This window comes from Lacerta agilis, chromosome 15 (assembly GCF_009819535.1).
Source record: "Lacerta agilis isolate rLacAgi1 chromosome 15, rLacAgi1.pri, whole genome shotgun sequence".
Classification (NCBI taxonomy): Eukaryota; Metazoa; Chordata; class Lepidosauria; order Squamata; family Lacertidae; genus Lacerta; species Lacerta agilis.
The window spans coordinates 35,172,574-35,191,232 of NC_046326.1; the positions used below are offsets into that span (position 1 = coordinate 35,172,574).

The window sequence follows — 18,659 nt, forward strand, 5'->3', positions numbered from 1 at the left end:
ATAGAACATCAGTTTCAACATAAATCTTGTAAAATACCTAACGAATCTTTGGTTGGAACAAATTAAAAATCAGTAAAACACTATTAACAAAACAAAATTAAAAATTAAAAAATTCCTTCCAATAGCACCTTAGAGACCAACTAAGTTTGTTCTTGGTATGAGCTTTCGTGTGCATGAGAAGTGGGGTATAAAAATCGCGGCTTCCGATTGATTTGCAAGAAGCTCGGACGTTCGCGTTCCAAAGGAACGTTCGCAAGCCAGAACAATCACTTCCGGGGTTGGGAGCTGAAACGTCCGAGTTCTAGGGCGTTCGGGATCCAAAGTACGACTGTATATATATTATTTTTGGTCAATTACCAGTAGAGAAGATAAGAAGAAAACGGAGCACATAAAGCACAATGCAATACTTAAAGCCTACTATTAAATGAAGAGTTAAAAACAATGTAAGGTATTTTAAAAACCCAATGAGAAATAGAAAATAATTGTATTAATATTACATTTACTGATGGCTCGCTCCTGTCCTCCTTTGCTCTGAGGTCGGTGAGCGCCGTCTCTCCTTATGGCCGACCATCTCCCATGACTTTGCCTCTCTGCCTCGCAGGTCCACAGCGACTTCACTGCCGCGGCGACGAGAGGCGCGATGGCGGTCATTGACGGCAACGTGATGGCCATCAACCCCAGCGAGGAGACCAAGATGCAGATGTTCATCTGGAACAACATCTTCTTCAGCCTGGGCTTCGACGTCCGCGACCACTACAAGGACTTTGGCGGGGACGTGGCCGCCTACGTGGCCCCCACCAACGACCTCAACGGGGTCCGGACGTACAATGCCGTTGACGTGGAAGGGCTCTACACCCTGGGCACGGTGGTGGTGGACTACCGGGGCTACCGGGTGACTGCCCAGTCCATCATCCCCGGCATCCTGGAGCGGGAGCAGGAGCAGAGCGTCATCTACGGCTCCATCGACTTCGGCAAGACGGTGGTCTCTCACCCCAAGTACCTGGAGCTGCTTGAGAAGACCAGCCGGCCCCTGAAAATCCAGAAGCACGCGGTCCTGAACGACAAAGGCGAGGAGGTGGAGCTCTGCTCGTCCGTGGAGTGCAAGGGGATCATCGGCAACGATGGGCGCCACTACATCCTCGACCTGCTCCGCACCTTCCCTCCCGACCTGAACTTCCTGCCCGTCGACGGGGAGGAGATGCCCGAGGAATGCCAGAAAATGGGCTTCCCCAAACAGCACCGCCACAAGCTCTGCTGCCTGCGGCAAGAGCTGGTGGACGCCTTTGTCGAGCACAGGTAACCCTCTCCACCACCCAGAATTCATAGAGTTGTGGAGTGGGAAGGGATCCCAAGGGCCATCTAGTCCAACCCCCCCCCCCCGCAAAGCTGGCCTCGAACCTGCAACCTTGGTGTGATCAGCACCACACACACTCCAACTAAGCTATTCAGGCTTTTTGCATCGCTGGACTAGGTTTCTGTCCGGGGTGTGTGTGTAGTAAATGACCTCGTCACCTGAGGGCCGCATCCCTTCTTGGGCAGCCTTCCAGGGGCCACATGTCAATAGGGGTGGGGCCACAGGCAGATGTGGGCGGAGCAATGGAGTCGATTTTTGGCTTAGTACAATAAGTTGCGTTTCAACAATGCAAGGGCTATGAGAGTTCAGCCAGGGAAAAGCAATTGAGTTTGATCTGGAGCAGGCTGGGGAGGGGTGTAAGGTAGAGGAAAGTGGGAGCCCCGAGGTATTATTATTATTATTACTACTACTACTATTTATACCCCACTCATCTGGCTGGGTTGCCCCAGCCACTCTGGGCAGCTTCCAACATAATAAAAGCACAGCGAACGTCAAACATTAAAACCTTCCCAATGCAGGGCTGCCTTCAGATGTCTTTGGAAAGTTGTGTGTTGTATCTCCTTGGCATATAATTGGAGGGTACTCCACAGGGCGGGCGCCACCACCGAGAAGGCCCTCTGCCTGGTTCCCTGTATCTTGATACCTCGCAGTGAGGGAACCTCCAGAAGGCACTTGGCGCTGGATCTCAGTGTCCGGGCCGAACTGTGGGGGTGGAGACGCTCCTTCAGGTATACTGAGCTTTAAAGCTCAGCACCAACTGAATTGTGCTCAGAAACGCATTAACTGCTGTGGTTAAGATACGAGGTGTCTGCTGAAATCGTCTGTGGAACAGACACAGGATTGCATGTGGGGGGGGGGAAATTCAGCACCTTCAGTTGTTTTCTTAAGTGTTAAATTACGGAAGGGGAGGCTGTGCAGTTAAGATACCTTTCAGTATTGTCGAGTAAAGTTTTGAGTTTGAATGTTACATATCGAACATACTTCATTTTCTAGCATCCACCCGCTGAGTAAACCAAATTTTAGTCCATCGGCAGTTGAGCAGCGGGGGAATCTCTTCAGGTATTTTTTTTTGCAGCGTGAAAAATTAACACGGCAGACACAAACATGCCCAGTCCAACCTCCATTGGTTTTAGAGCTGCATAATGTTTTGTTATAAGTTTTCGAGGGCATTTTCCAACTCAGCTGTCGTTCCCAAAATCCTACATCATCACAAACACACACCCCAAGTTTCTAGCCCTCGTGGTGGAAGCTTTGAGGGCTGTGTGTAGCCGTTGCTCCAAACCAACAAGGAATCCACTGTGGTACAGTGCCAGACTAGGACCTGGGAGATCAGGGTTCAAGTTCCCACTTGACCATGAAGCTCACCAAGTGACCTTGGAGGGGCCAGTGGCTGCCTCTCAGCCTTACCTACCTTGCAGGGTGGTTCTGAGGATACAGTGAGGGAGGGGGGAGACCCCTGCCCCCCACCTTAAACTTCTTGGAGAAAAGGTTGTTCTAGAAATAGATATGTGTGTTCTTGCAGCCCCTTTTGTGTTAGGTGACTTCATCCCTTCCCTCTTCCTCTCCTCGATAGGTATCTCATGTTCATGAAATTGGCAGCGCTGCAGCTGATGCAGCAGAAGGCCATCAAGCAGGAGGCGCCCTCCCTTCTGGAGAACGGCGGGAGCCCCACCTCCTCCTCCTCCTTTCCCGAGAACGGGGTGGAGGACGGTGAGGAGAAGCCCCCCTCGGAGGATGGCAAGATGGAGGACAGCGTCGCAGGGTTGGACCAGGTGAAAGAGCTCACGGAGACAATTGCGTCGGACGATGGAGCAGGTAACTTGGTGCTCTCTCCCACTGGGAGCACTGCCACAGCCCCCAAAAAAGAGGGACCCCCTTTCCTGTGCATGAGGAAACCCTTCCATTCATAAGAACAGGGTTGTTGGTTTTTTTGCTGGATCTGAGGTAGACTGCGTCTGAACCTGTAGGATCCATTTGGCTGTCGGACCTCGTAGTTGTGCATAGGTCTCCTTCTCCATGAATTTGCTTGCTTGCCTTTTTAAAGGCTGGTACAAAGTCGTTTGATAGTAGTCAGTTCCCTTGGTTACATAAAACCCTTGATAGATCTCCTTCATCTCCTTTTGGGGAAGTACGTCAACCTTTGGATCGTTTTGGTTGTCCTTTTCCAGCTCTACAGCTTGTGAGTTGGGAAGAGGTGAGTGCCACCAGAACTGGACACAAAAATTCCCAAGCAGATCCAGCACAGATTTGTATAAGGACATCATGAAACTGGCAGGCTTTGGGTTTTTCCAGTTGAACCTGGAAGACACTTCATCCACCTTTACAGTTGGGGGTCAGGAACCTCCAGCCCGTCAGCTGACCTTTACCCACTACAGGGTCCAAGTTGGCCAGTGAGGTTGTCCTCCCCCTTCTGACTTGTGACATCATCTGATGGGTGGGGTTAAATTTTGCATTGGCTACTTGTGACATTTACCCAGAACACACTCAGCGCTCATCAGATGCCATCACTTATCCTCCTCCTCCTTTATTATACAATGGTACCTTGGTTCTCAAACTTAATCCGTTCCGGAAATCCGTTCCAAAACCAAGGCTCGCTTTCCCATAGAAAGTAATGCAAAATGGATTAATCCGTTCCAGACTTTTAAAAACAACCCCTAAAACATCAATTTAACATGAATTTTACTATCCAACAAGACAATTTATCCAAACAATGTACTGCAGTCACACAATCAATCAATCAGTAGCTGAACTGGGTTCCACACAGTCGCAAAAACAAACAAAAAGAGCCACAAAAACGTAAAATAAATAGCAAAAACAGACAGACCTCAGCGTAACACTCAAATCGGAGCACGTTGGGCTTCTGAAAAAAGTTCACAAACCAGAACTCTTACTTCCGGGTTCCAAGTTGTTTGAGTACCAAGGCGTTTGAGAACCAAGATACCACTGTATTGTATATCACCCTATACCCGCAGGTTTCAGGGTGGTTCATATGATAAAAGCACACCATCTGCTGAGCAGAGTTTAAATCCTGCTCAGGTCAGCAACATTCCATGCAAAGCCCTTCCTGAATCAATAAGGAAATTTGAAAGCTCTGCTTAAAATGGAATGGGGGGGGTAGTCTTCATTTTAGCAGCTGCTTTGTGATGCCATGGGGTTGACAGGTCAGCAGCCCCTCCCACCCCTCAAATTCGGCCCATGAAAACCGATCCCAATAAGGATGCGGCTCGTGACTTGCATGCTTAGCTCAGTCGGTAGAGCAGGAGACTCTTATTCATCTCAGGGTCGTTTGTTTGAGCCCCACGTTGGGCAAAAAGATTCCAGCCTTGCAGGGGGTTGGACTAGATGACTCTCGGGGTCCCTTCCAGTTCTATGGTTCTATGAAGCGGAAAAGGTTCCCCACGTCTGCTCTGCAACCCAATTTGTCTCCTTTACCCAGTGGACCCCAAAAGCCGGGAAGTGATCCAGAATGCTTGCAAAGCTGTCGGTTCCATCAGCAACACGTCCTTCGATATCCGGTTTAACCCAGATATTTTTTCGCCAGGTAAGAAGGTGCTTCAGGTGCGGTTGGAGTCCTTTGCAGCACGTAACCCTTTCCAAGTGTTTGACCCTTTTGAGTTTAGACGTTTGCGTATTTTCTTTTGGACACTTAAAAGAGTTGCTTTGCACACAAAAGCTCCCAGCTGTTAATCCACCCAGCACCTCCAGTTCTGTATTTTCCCCGGTGCATCCTGATCCTAGCTTTCTTGTCAGTGATGATCAAAGCACCTCCTAAGCTGCAAGAAACAGTGTCTGTGAAACAGGAGGGAAGAACCACGTACGCCCTCTTGATCTCCTTGGAGGAGAAAGGTGGGGTGCGAATGTTATAATCAGTAAACAAATCAAAATTATACGATCCACAGCAAGCCTTGGGGCCAGCACACACTTCCTGTGCAATTGCTAGGAGAAGCTCAGAAAAATCTACTTCTGCCGGCACAAACCATAGATAGCTGAGCCCATTTTTGTCCAAACTGGTTAACACTGGGTTGTAGCCAACTAAGTTTATATTCAAAGGTAGGTAGTGCCCTTGAAATAAATGGACCCCAAGTTAGTCATGTCCATTATTTTCAGGGGATCTATTCTAAGTGGGACTAACATTGAAGTACAACCCATTACTTTTGAGCATTGTATAGAAGATGGTATACAAATAAACTGACGTGGGTGAATAGCTCAGTTGGTTTACTCGAGCTTGGTGCCACGGTTGCGGGTTCGATCCCCCTATGGAACGGCTGCATATTCCTGCCTTGCAGGGGGTTGGACTAGATCAGGGTTTCCCAAACTTGGGTCTCCAGCTGTTTCTGGACTACAGTTCGCATCATACCTGATCACTGGTCCTGTTAGCTGGGGATGATGGGAATTGTAGTTCAAGAACAGCTGGAGACCCAAGTTTGGGAAGCCCTGGACTTAGATGAGTGGTGACCAAACTTGGACCTCCAGCTGTTTTTGGACTACAGTTCCCATCATCCCTGACCACTGGTCCTGTTAGCTAGGGATGATGGGAGTTGTAGTCCTAAAACAGCTGGAAGGCCAAGTTTGGCCACCACTGACTTAGATGATCCCCAGGGTTTCTTCCAACTCTAAAATTCTGTAATTGCTTAACATGGTTTCAAGCCATCTGTCTGGATGAATTGACAGGTCCTGACCTGGAGCGAAAGTGGAAGGTTTTTATTTATTTTTTATTATTTATTTATTCAGTTCATCCAAGGAGCTCAAGGTGGCCTGCATACTTCCCCCTCCCCTCCCCATTTTTATCCTAACGGTGAAGTAGCTTAGGCTGAGAGTGAGTGACTGGCCGAAGGTCTCCCACTGAGCTTCATGGCTGAGTGGAGATTTGAACCCTGGCCTTCCAGGTCCTACTCCAGCCCTCTAACCACTACACCATACTAGTCCTATCTTACTCCTGGGCAAACGGGAGGGGGGTGGCTGCTGTGAGCCCCATGATTTCCATATCGTGCATTCTAAGCTATGGTTTAGTGCAATGTGTGAATGCAGGCCACTCTCTGACCTGCTGCAGGAAGGCTCCTAGCTAACCATCCTTCCCCAGGGTAACATTGAAGGGGAGGCAGCTTTGGCCAATTCCGAGAGGTGCGTATTCCCCCACCCCCACCCCCCAGCAGGGTTGGGCAGAACTTGGCAAAATCTTGCTAACAGAAATATATGCCGTAAAGGCAACTCTCAGCTTAACACAGCGGTTACATTCCAGGGATAGCACACAAAAGCCAAACTCCCATCTGGCCAAAACACATTGGGTTCAATGGCAGGTGGGATTGCCAAAGCCTCCCCACCCCAGACACCCACCCTCTTTTTAGTATTTTTAAATTTAAATTTGTTAATTTAAATTACATGCAGGTAGAGTGTGTGTGTGTGTGTGTGTGTGTGTATACATACACACACACACACACACACACATATATATATATATATATAGCCCTTTCCCCATCTGGCTGATCTTCCAGCTTCCTTTTCCAGCTGGCTGATCTTCCTTTCGTCTTTCCATAGGGGTCCGCTTTCCAGAGTCCAGCAAAGATCAGATTCAGGATCAGAAGCGGTTGCTAAAGGATGCGGCTGCTTTTCTGGTGTCCTATCAAATTCCAGGCTTGGTGAGTGAATTTGCGCCAGGGGAGAAGAGGGTGGGGGAGCAGTCTTTACACAGGAACGGCATAGGAAACGGCCTTATACTGAGCCCCAGACCCTCAGTCCATCTAGCTCAGTATTGTCCGCAAAGACTGGCAGGAGCTTAGAACCAGAAGACTCTCCCAGCTCTGTCTGGAGATGTCATTGTGGATTGAACTTTTTGCATGCAAGGCAGAAAAGCCAGGCTTGCTAAATTCTGTTGTGTGTGTGTTTTCTTCTTCCTTGGCAGGTGAAGGACTGCCTTGACCACACCATGCTTCCGATGGACGGCGCCACCTTGGCCGAAGCCATGCACCAGCGAGGCATTAACATGCGCTACCTGGGTAGAGTGGTGGACTTCATCACCAAGACCCCTGGTCGGGCTCAGCTAGATCACATCTATGTAAGCCTCAAAAGTTATTTTTTGTTTTCTCCCCAACTTCTAATTGCCACTTAAAAATAAATAAATGTTGTTGTTGTTTCTTGAGGATTATTTGCCCTGGCAGAGATCCAGCTCAGATAATTTGTCTTTCATGAACCTCAGCTTTAAAAAAAAAAAGCAAGCCCACATATATTAGGGCTGCCATTTTCTGGGTACGTGCTGTGGCGGTGTGGTCTAAACCACTGAGCCTCTTGGGCTTGCCGATCAGAAGGTCGGCAGTTCGAATCCCCACGACGGGATGAGCTCCTGTTGTTCTCTGCTAGCTCCTGTCAACCTAGTGGTTCAAAAGAACACCAGCGCAAGTAGATAAACAGGTACCGCTGTGGCGGGAAGGTAAACGGCATTTCTGTACACTCTGGTTTCTGTCACGGTCTCCCGTTGCGCCAGAAGCGGTTTAGTCATGCTGGCCACAGGACCCGGAAAGCTGTCTGTGGACAAACGCCAGCTCCCTCAGCCTGGAAGCAAGATGAGTGCCGCAACCCTATAGTTGCCTTTGACTGGACTTAACCGTCGAGGGTTCCTTTACCTTTTACCTTACGTGCGAATTTTCCCAGACATTACCTGGATTCTCCCATCAGAAATAGTGTCCGGGTGGAAATTTCTAAAATTGGTAAAAAAATCTCTGGGGAAACCCAGGCATATGGCAACCCATGACGGAAGTGTTGATTTTTGTCGAATTTCCTTAAAAATAGCTTTAAAACTTCATTTTTATTTTTGGAGATTTTGCAGGAAAAAGCTCCACTGGCCATCCAGCAGGGCTCCTCTTTCTAGAACTCAGTTGGACAAAATGTAGTTGTATTATGAAAAGTCACAACGAGGGGTGGAAGATCTGACCTTCCAGCTGTTGCTCCTGTCAGCCACAGTCAGCATAGCCGCTGGTACAACTCCCACAAGCCCCTGAGGTCAGGGATGAGGGGAATTATAGTCCAACAACGGGGAAATCGACATAGCTCAGTGGCAGATCATTTTCCACATCGGTGGACCATAGCTCCCCTCATCCCTGACCCTTAGGGCTTATGGGAGTTGTAGTCCAACAACACCTGCATGGAAACAGGGTACCTTGGGTTACAAACGCTTCGGGTTACAAACTCTGCTAACCCGGAAGTAGTACCTCGGGTTGAGAACTTTACCTCGGGATGAGAACAGAAATCGCGCAGCGGCAGCAGGAGGCCCCATTAGCGAAAGTGCGCCTCAGGTTAAGAACGGACCTCCGGAACGAATTACGTTCGTAACCCGAGGTACCACTGTGTAATGGCAAAGTTAGGTAAATGGTAAACATTTTAGTGAGGCAACAAAGGCTACATCCACGATATGTGCTTAAAGCAGTATTGTGCTACATTCACATTCACATTGTTATCCTCCAAAGAATCCTGGGAACTGTAGTTTGCCTAAGGGTGCTGAGTGTTGTTAAGGGGTCCCTATTTCCTTCACAGAGTTACCGCTTCCAGAGCGGTTTAACAGTCTGTCCCTCTTTACAGGGGACTCCGGGAATTGTAGGCCTGCGAAGTGAGTGGGGGGGGGGATCTCCAAACGACTCTCAGGCACCCTAAACAAGCTACAGTTCCCAGGATGCTTTGAAGGAAGCCATGACTGTTAAAGGTGGCAGGATAGCGCTTGGGAGCTATAGTGCATAGGGTTTCTTGAAGGAAGACAGTTTTGAAAACGTGGTATAAATCTGGAAAATTGCCCCACAGTCCACATATTTAAACCCAAACAGATCAACTACAGCAGGCTTTGGGTACAGTCCTCTCCCGGCAGACCCTATCTACATTATTTTTAAAATTCTTGAGCGAAAAGCTGGCTGCTTGAATTGTCGCAGCGGCTCTGTCGTTGAAACGGGCTTTTGAGGGAACGTTCCGGAGCACCAAATGCCGAACTCGGAAAGAGTTTGTCAGTGTCGGCGGTACAAGTGATGTGTTTCTTGACCTGTTTGCTCTCCCCTCCCCCCCCGGTTTGTTTCCTTGGAACAGAAAATCGGAATCACAGAACTGATCACCCGGTCGGCCAAGCACATCTTCAAGACATACCTTCAGGTACAAATCGGATTATGCAACCCCAAACACCTTTCCTTACATGCCCTCTCCTGCGCAAGGGTTGCCTGTCTCTCTCTCTCTCTCTCTCTCTCTCTCTCTCTCTCTCTCTCTCTCTCTCTCTCTGCCTTCCCTCCCTCCTCGCAGTCCCGGCCTTCCTTCCCAGATCGAGAGAAGCCATTTCCTCATTAGGCTTCTTGCACAGGTTGCCTAGCAACCGGAAGTACAATCTCATTAAGGCCTAAAATAAGTGCAGGCCTGTGTGGTTGAGGGAGAACCAGTGGCAACTTGTCTGTGTGTGAGTGAGAGGGGGGGGGATGATTCAAAAACTATTCCTTCATGGCTGAGCTTTTTGTTTTTATCTTCCGCTCTCAGCAGGAGAGGTTTTAACAAAGAGGGGAGATGGCAAGTGTTTGTGTGAACTTGTGTCAGACCCGCGACGCAGTTAATGTAGGCCCGGTGTTCCCAGATCCCTGAGAAGTGGAGGGGGCATTGCATAGGGTTCCTCTTTCTCTCCCCCCCATGCTTCTTCAGCTCATGCAGCCATCTGCTTGGGTTTGTTTCCAGAGCAATGACTCCTCAAATGCTTTGCATGCCAGCGGGGTCTCCCGTCCGCCTTCCGCAGTTGTGTGTGTGTGTGTGTGTGTGTGTGTGTGTGTGTAATCCCACATGGGGCTTCTGGCATCCCGATGCCTCAGCTGGGGAGGAATGCCCACAGCGTAATAGCTTCCCGCCCTGCCCCACCCCCAAAAAAATTCCAGTTACAGGTAGGTAGCTGTGTTGGTCTGCCATAGTCAAAACAAAATAAAATAAAAAATTCATTCCAGTAGCACCTTAGAGACCAACTGAGTTTGTTCTTGGTATGAGCTTTCGTGTGCATGCACACTTCTTCAGATACACGGAAACAGAAGTCACCAGACCCTTAAATATAGTGAGGGAGTGGGGAGGGGTATCACTCAGAAGGGTGGTGGGAATGGAACCCCCCTTGCCTTTCCCTGCAAGACCAATTGCAGTCGTTATCAACAGGTTTTCCAGACCTATCAGCTGATTCCCATTCCCACCACCCTTCTGAGTAATACCCCTCCCCACTCCCTCACTATATATAAGGGTCTGGTGACTTCCGTTTCAGTGTATCTGAAGAAGTGTGCATGCACACGAAAGCTCATACCAAGAACAAACTTAGTTGGTCTCTAAGGTGCTACTGGAAGGATTTTTTATTTTACTTTGTTTCAAAAAAATCCAGTTCAGTCTTTGTTTCATTTCATTTGCTTTTGGGGCAAATCTGGTCCAGAAGATGCAACTAGTCGTTCTCAGAGATTTCGTTGGTTATCGATTTACTGCCATCCCAGGTTCAAACTCCTTCTGTTAATTCACAAAGCCCCGAATGACCGGGACACAAAGTAGTAGTAGTAGTAGTAGTAGTAGTAGTAGTAGTAATTAATAATAATAATTTTATTATATGTATCCTGCCCATCTGACTGGGTTGCCCCAGCCACTCTGGGAGGCTTCCAACACTTATAAAAACATAATACAGTCAAACCTCAGCTCCCGGATGCCAAAAGCCAGGACATAAATGCTCCGGTTTTCAAACGTTTTTCAGAAGCCAAACCTCTGTCGCAGCTTCCACTTGAGTGCAGGGAGGCTCTTCCATCCAATCAGAAGCCACGCCTTAGTCATCGAACATTTCGGAAGTCGAACGAGCTTCCGGAACGGATTACGTTCGGCAACCGAGGTTTGACTGTAAAATATCAAACATTAAAAACTTCCTAATACAGACCTGCCTTCAGATGTCTTCTAAACATGGTATAGTTATTTGTCTCCTTGACATCTGACGGGAGGGCGCCACTACCGAGAAGGCCCTCTGCCTGGTTCCGTGTAACTTGACTTCTCGCAGTGATGGAACCGCCAGAAGTCCCTCTTTGGAGCTGGAAGTACCTTCAGGACTGCTTGATTCCTCCTCCTCAATTGCCAAGGCATTCTGAGGGGGCACTTTTGGTGGTCCCACTTACCCCTGAGGTTTACCTGGCCTTCACCAGGGGATGAGACTTTAGCATGGTAGGTCCAGCTCTGTGGAACTCCTTGCCAATAGAAGTTGGGCAGGAGCCGCCCCTGCTCATTTTAAGACATCTCATAAAAAAACGTGTTATTTGGGCAGTCCTTTCAAACCTGAGATTCTTTGCCAACCAGCTCTTTCTTATGTGGTTTAAGTTTTTTATTGTGATGCTGTGTTTTAAGTCGACATACCATCTTGTGATGGTGTTTATGAAAGTGCAGTTTACACATCTTTAAATGAACAGATGACTAGCTGGGTAGTCCTGAGGGAGTTCTCCTCTGTATGTTTGGTTGAATGTCTCCCTGCCATGTAGAAGGCCTGAAGTAAGGAAAACGAAACCTCTCTGTTCACTTCTCCTCAAATCACACACTGCTTGCGTTGGGTTTGCTCAGTAAGGTGTTAACAGGACTTTGCTCCCCGGACTCTGTTTGCATTATTTGGCTTCACTAACATGTAGCACGTTATTGGTCTCCTCTTTCTCTCCCACAGGGAGTGGAGCTGTCAGGCTTATCAGCTGCCATCAGCCATTTCCTCAACTGCTTCCTCAGCTCCTTCCCAAACCCCGTGGCCCATCTCCCGGCCGATGAACTGGTCTCCAAGAAAAAGAACAAGAGGAGGAAAAATCGGAATTTGGGCGCCGCTGACAACACTGCCTGGGCCACCATGAGCCCTCAAGAATTGTGGAAGAACATTTGTTCAGAAGCCAAGAGTTACTTTGACTTCGGCTTGGAATGGTACGTCTTTTAAAAATAAAACCTAGGAAACTCGCAGCTGTTGTAAGGATTGCCATCGGTCCACTGTGAGGGACCCATGGTCTTCCACACAATATTGGACTCCAGAGCCCATCAGATTATGTCTCCATCTTGCCCTGTGCTCTCTACTTAGGCTGGCACCAGAATGTGACTTGGCCAATGCAGAGCTTAGGGGGTAGGCTTGTAACTCAGGGTTAAAGCACCTCTGTCATGTGTGGAAAGGTCCCAGGTTCAATCCCCGGCATGCCCAGGTAAAACTGGGAATATCTCCCCTCTGAAGAGCCAGTGTGGTGTAGTGGTTAAGAGCGGTAGTCTTGTAATCTGGTGAACCGGGTTCGCTTCCCCGCTCCTCCACATGCAGCTGCTGGGTGACCTTGGGCTAGTCACACTTCTTTGAAGTCTCTCAGCCCCACTCACCTCACAGAGTGTTTGTTGTGGGGGAGGAAGGGAAAGGAGAATGTTAGCCGCTTTGATACTCCTTCGGGTAGTGAAAAGCAGGGTATCAAATCCAAACTCTTCTTCTTCTTCTAGTCTGAAAATGTGGATCCCTCTGGTGTGTTGCTTCCTTTTGACTCCCCCTTCTCCTTTTTTTGCAGTGAGAGTGTTGATCAAGCAGTGGAAGTATACAGTCTACAGAAGGTCACCCTGCTACGTGAGATTTCCCTCAAAACTGGAATCCAGGTGGGGAACGACATACACAACCTCCAAGTTCTTCCCCCTCACTTGCCCCTCCGAACACAACTTGGAAGAACATAAAGACTTTGTTTTTAAAGGGCATTTTTATTCCACTCTTTAGCTCAGTTTCTCAAACTTGGGTCTTCAGCTGTTGTTGGACTACAGCTCCCATCATCCCTAACTCTCAGGACCAGTGGTCAGATTATGGGAGTTGGATCTTCAGCTGTTGTTGCAACTACAAGTTTGAGAAATGCTACTTTGGCTGGAAAAGGCTCCCAAAGCAAGTTTGCAAATATCAGCGGTAAAATAGCCCCAGGCCTTAAGCTCTCAAAATCTTAAGGGTGACAGCACAAAAGGAAAAGGAACTGGGAGGGAGGAGGGAGGAATCACTCATTCTTAGTTACGGAGCTCTTCTAGCGAACAGGAGGAACGCATTACGTTCCTGCCAGCCACTAGGTTATGCAATGCCACCTAAGATTAATTTCTAGCTTTGCTGATAGAAACTGTCATGCATCCCCTAAGAAGGAACTTTCGCTTGAGGCAGGAGAAAAGTACAGTAACTGCTGGATTGTAACCATTTTGCTGCTGTGCTTCAGCAGTCGTAGGTGCGGCCTGAAACCCACACACCACCTGGTAGAGCATAATCCAATTAATAATGCAATCTCCACCTACACCCTTAGTTTAAGACTGTGACTAAGAGGATGGCTCCCATGCCTGGTTCATCTGTAACTCGTGGGGAACCTTTGGCCCTTCAGATGTTGGCTGAACTCGCAACTCCTCCCCAGCAAGGATGGCCAGTGGCTTAGGGAAGTGAGGAGTTGTAGGTCAGCAACACCCGGAGAGCCAGAAGGTTCCCCCACATCTGCTCTGAGCCATGGTTGATAAACCATGGTTTTAGTTAACTGTAGCTGGTCTTGTGAACCCAGCCCCTGCAGCTTAACTATGGTTTATAAATCACTGTTAAAATGAGATAGTTGATTAGGCTTTCTGGTTACAAGCCTCGTTTGGTCACCGTTAACCATGGCTCACTATTACGTGCAGACCCAAGCCTCCTCCTCAGCTATGGTCAAGGAGCTGTCACCACCCCACAGCTGCAGAGCAGCTCAGAACTCAGAGTGGTCAATGGGGGTCACTTGTTGGGGGGGGTGAGAACTCCTGGGCCGGTGGTAGCAGAAACACAGATACCGAAGGGGCAGCATACCCTGCATAGTTCCTCAGATGAAAATGTCCCTATTATCATTGGAGGGTATTAAAATCTATGTACTTACATACATACACACACACACACACACACACACACACACACAATCCCATAACCAGTGGGTTTTTTTCTTGGGGTACGCAGGGGTACACATACCCCTAAACATTTGGTGAATCTTTGTATTTATTTTTCCCTATTTGAACTATAAAATGGTGATTTTCTTGAGTCAAAATGAGAGTACCCCTAAACATTTTTTAAAAAGAAAAAAAGCACTGCAGAATACCCAGCTTACAACATAAAAACAAGATTCCAAAGAATCTCCTGGGCTTCTCTCCTGCCCATTGTTAGTTATTTTCTCCTGCATCTTTTATAACAATCCAGATCATTTTTGCATCTCCATTATGTCCAAAATTCACCATTAAACTGCAAGTTTTACTCCAACCGTACTAACAATTTTAGCTGTTTACAATGGTTTCTAAGATTCCTTATTAGAATTTTGGTCTTCCTGATTTTTTATTCTTCCAGTCACTTTTGCCATTTCGGTATAATCCATCAACTTAATCTTCCATTCTTCTCTGGTAGGGACTTTTATCTTCTTTCCATCTCTGGAAAGTTTAGTTAGATTAGTTTGCTTTTTATTGCATTGTATTGTGGAAAAGCTTAAAAACAAATTCTGGAATCAAGCAACAGCAGCGCTCAGGATCAGCCTGCATTGGGAACACTGCTTGTCGATAGCCGCCTTAAACTGTGGCATCCAGAACCGGATGCAGGACTTCCAATTGGGGTTGGACCAAGGCAACATAGAGTGATAACAACTGGCTTGTCCTTTTCCCTTAGGAAAGATATGGAAGCATTAATGTGTGTTTGTTTTTCAGATCCTTCTGAAAGAATACAACTTCGATAACCGCCACAAGCCAACGTTCACAGAAGAGGACATCCTCAACATCTTCCCGGTCGTGAAGCACGTCAACCCCAAAGCCTCGGACGCCTTCCACTTCTTCCAGAGCGGCCAGGCAAAAGTGCAGCAAGGTATCATTTGCAGTGTACTACTGGCTGTGAATTCGGTTTTGAACCAAGGTGGATCGGTCCGGGGTGGGGGGTGGGGGCTAACCTTGGCAGCCCAGGGGCTCTTATATGCCGGATCCTGACTTCCTGAGAAGTTTAAAAATATAAATTTTAAAAAACGAAAGTTTACCCGGATCTCTGTGCAAGGCGTGTGTCGGGGAGAGAGGCACTTATTTTGCGACACATATGTACAGTACAGTCATGGGGGGGCTGGTGCCCATTGGGGAAGGGGTAGGGTGGAATGCAGGGAGCCCAACACTAGGTGGTGCCAGATCCAGCGGCAGACATGGCCACGTAATTCGTAGAATTGCAGGCATCAAAGGAGCTGCAACGGTCTTCTAGTCCAACCCCCTGCAATGCAGAAATCGTTTGCCCAATGTGGGGCTTGAACCCACAACCCTGAGATGAAGCGTCTCGTGCTCCACCAACTGAGCTATCCAGCAACGTTGTCCTTCTCCTCCTCCCTGCTGAGTTCTACAAGTGGGCAGTATGGAGACAAAGGAGGCATCTCCCCTCCCCGACTGTTTGTAAGCAGCAAGGTGGGGGGCAGTTTGAGAGGCGGTGGGGCCAGTGCCCCATTTGCACTGATAAAACCAGCCTCCACTGCTTACATCCTCCGCTGTCTTGTGGGACATCTTCAGGAGAAGAAAAGGCTAAGGAGTAAACCCTACACAAATCTGGAGTGAGTCTCCAAGACGGTTGGATGGCGCCTTGTACACCTCCTTCCAACAACTCCTGCAGCCAAGCTGGTGCCAAACCTATTGCTCTGCTTTTCTTTGGACCACCATCAGTGAGGCTGAGAGGAGGGTCTTGTCATTTGGGCCTCCATGCGCACTGCCCAGGCTTGCATCCCGGAAAGGTCACTTGGGTTTGACTTGACCTCCATCTGTTGTCTCTTGAGACGGATGGGTGCCAGCAACTGCCGGCGTTGTAGTTAAGCACCACCTGCAATCTCAAGAGTGCTTTTTCTTCGCTCATTCCAGGTTTCTTGAAGGAGGGCTGCGAGCTGATCAGCGAGGCCTTAAACCTGTTCAACAACGTGTACGGCGCCATGCACATGGAAATCTGCGCCTGCCTTCGTCTCTTGTCTCGCCTGAACTACATCATGGGAGACTACTCAGAGGTAAGGGGAGCCCTGGCCTCTCGCTGTTCCCAAATCTCCTGTGTTATGTAAGCAGGAGACATGCTTTGTTGGACTGAAGGAAGGCCTCTTCGTCCGGCCTCCTGTTTCCCACAGTGGCCAATCGGGTGCCTCTGGAAAGCCCACAACCCGGGCAGGAGAACAACAGATCCCTCCTGCTGACTCCCCAGCCACTGGTATTTAGAAGACACGTGCCTCTGAAACCCTGAGGGCTAACCATAGAAGTATAATGATTTTTTGCCTTTGATAGGTGTGGCGGTTCGCTCAACCTGCACAGGTCCCCCAGACGTTTAACGGTCCGTTGATACCTGCGCTCACCACTTTGTTAATTAACCGCTGCCACCAACCAGTCTGTCTGGTATTTACTTCACTCAGTTCAGTCAAGGAGAATATTGGAACAAAACTGTTTTATTTGAAACATAAGCATGTGGTTTCTGAATAAACAGTTCTTTCTTGGTTGTGTTCTTGTTAACAACAGTGCCCAACGATTTCTCCCACCCCTGTTCCTACTCCTTCCAACCTCTCAATACCCACAACAAGCCCCCAAGACAAAGACAAAGACCAAGACCCTGACAAAAGACAAGACCCCCTGCCTTCCCCGGGAGGGGTCTATAAAGCCCACATAACTCCGCCCCCTAAAGGTTCTTACTGGTTATTCCTTTTAACTCCTTCTATGCCAATCCTAAGTTTGGGTGATCGCCACAATAGGTTTAGACAAATTGGTGGAGGGAACTCGCCCACATCTTGTGGCAATGAGTTCTGCATGCATGGTGTGAAGAAGTACTTCCTTTTTCTCTCCCGAACCTCCCCCCACCAATTATATTTGTTGGGTGACACCATTGGGCTATAGGCTGACGCTCCTTCCCAAAGAATCCTGGGAACTATAAGTTTGTTAAACGTTCTGAGAAAGCAAGAAAGAACTAGTTTTATGAAGACCAAACCCAAAAATCTCCTGATTTTTTTGTGAGAGGCGGAGAAGGTTTTAGGTTTTCCTGGCTTTTCAACTCTGTCTTCCTTTTGTTCTAGGCCTTAAGTAACCAGCAGAAAGCAGTGCTCATGAGCGAGAGAGTCCTTGGCATAGAGCACCCCAACACAATTCAGGAATATGTAAGTATCAAACAGCAGGGAGGGTTGAAGGATTCTGCAGCAGGCAGCTGAGGAGGCAAGGACGAAGCGTCATGGAAAACACCCCCTTGCCCACAGAAAACTAGCACGTCAAGAAGTCAGAACCCTTTTCCCTGAGGTGCTAGCTTTTGTGTTTTCTCAATGCAGGGAGATCGTGAAATCAGAACATTCCAATTCCCCTTACCATTTGCATTTGAAGTCTTCCCCTCCCCCAAAAAAATCAGCCCACTTTTCCATTGAGATCTTGTTGCCTACAAGGGGTGCTGAGCATTGCTGGGAGACTCATGTTCCTGTCACAGAGCTACAGTTCTGAGCTCCCTGGGAAGGAGAGTTGTTGATTAAACCTTTCTGGGAATTGTAGCTCTGTGAGGGGAATCAGGGTGCCCCCAACAACTCCAGGCACCCTTAACAAACTGCAGTTCCCATGATTATTTTCAGGGAAGGCCTGACTGTTTAAAGTGGCGTAAGAGTTCTTTAAACATAAGGTGCACCCTTGGATTCAGTGTTCTTCCCTTGGTGGAGACAGCTGGGTTCTGCAACAAAACATTGCAGCGCAAAGTCCTGCCTGCTCAGGATGCAGCCTGTTCCATCCCCAGCGGCAAGCAAATTTTATCTTCTTCATTCTAGCAGTATTCCATGGTCGCTGAACGCACTCTGTCCTCACCGGATTATCTTTGAGTTCCTTCCACTCATCCCCAAATCCTAAAGACGTGTATTTCTCCAAACCCTTGACATCCCCCATCCCCACCCCCAGCTGCTAATACCATGAATGATGCCATTAGGACTATGGAAATAAAGGCATCACAGCCCAAATTTTGGAAACAGAAGGAAAAGATTCTTGGGGGGGGGGGGGGCGGCAAGGAGGGGTGGTTCTGACTTTTAACCATTTTGTTTGTTGTTGTTGTCTAAATTGTTCATCTGCAACCAGATTCTCTTACACCTCTTGTAGATGCACCTTGCTTTGTACTGCTTTGCAAACAGCCAGCTGTCTACAGCGCTCAACTTGCTATACCGCGCACGCTACCTCATGCTGTTGGTGTTTGGCGAAGATCACCCAGAAATGGCACTCTTGGATGTAAGTTTAGCTGTTGGCCGGCCACGGTCTCTGGAGCCCCAGCTAAAGAGCCTGTGTGGTTTCTGCAGGTGGAACACCTAAAGTCGAACTTGACTTT

At 48.3% G+C, this 18,659-nt stretch overlaps 1 protein-coding gene across 1 annotated transcript in view; it reads left to right on the top strand.

Moving 5' to 3' along the window:
• Positions 1-18,659, top strand: part of CLUH (clustered mitochondria homolog) — a 73,136-nt gene that overhangs the window by 48,615 nt on the left and 5,862 nt on the right. Inside the window, exons 10-21 of the mRNA XM_033172656.1 lie at positions 602-1,296; positions 2,928-3,169; positions 4,791-4,895; positions 6,890-6,990; positions 7,254-7,406; positions 9,416-9,478; positions 12,018-12,262; positions 12,877-12,961; positions 15,032-15,185; positions 16,205-16,344; positions 17,389-17,469; positions 18,437-18,562. Of these exons, the coding sequence (XP_033028547.1) occupies positions 602-1,296; positions 2,928-3,169; positions 4,791-4,895; positions 6,890-6,990; positions 7,254-7,406; positions 9,416-9,478; positions 12,018-12,262; positions 12,877-12,961; positions 15,032-15,185; positions 16,205-16,344; positions 17,389-17,469; positions 18,437-18,562 (2,190 nt within the window). The remainder of the gene's footprint in view (positions 1-601; positions 1,297-2,927; positions 3,170-4,790; positions 4,896-6,889; positions 6,991-7,253; positions 7,407-9,415; positions 9,479-12,017; positions 12,263-12,876; positions 12,962-15,031; positions 15,186-16,204; positions 16,345-17,388; positions 17,470-18,436; positions 18,563-18,659) is intronic.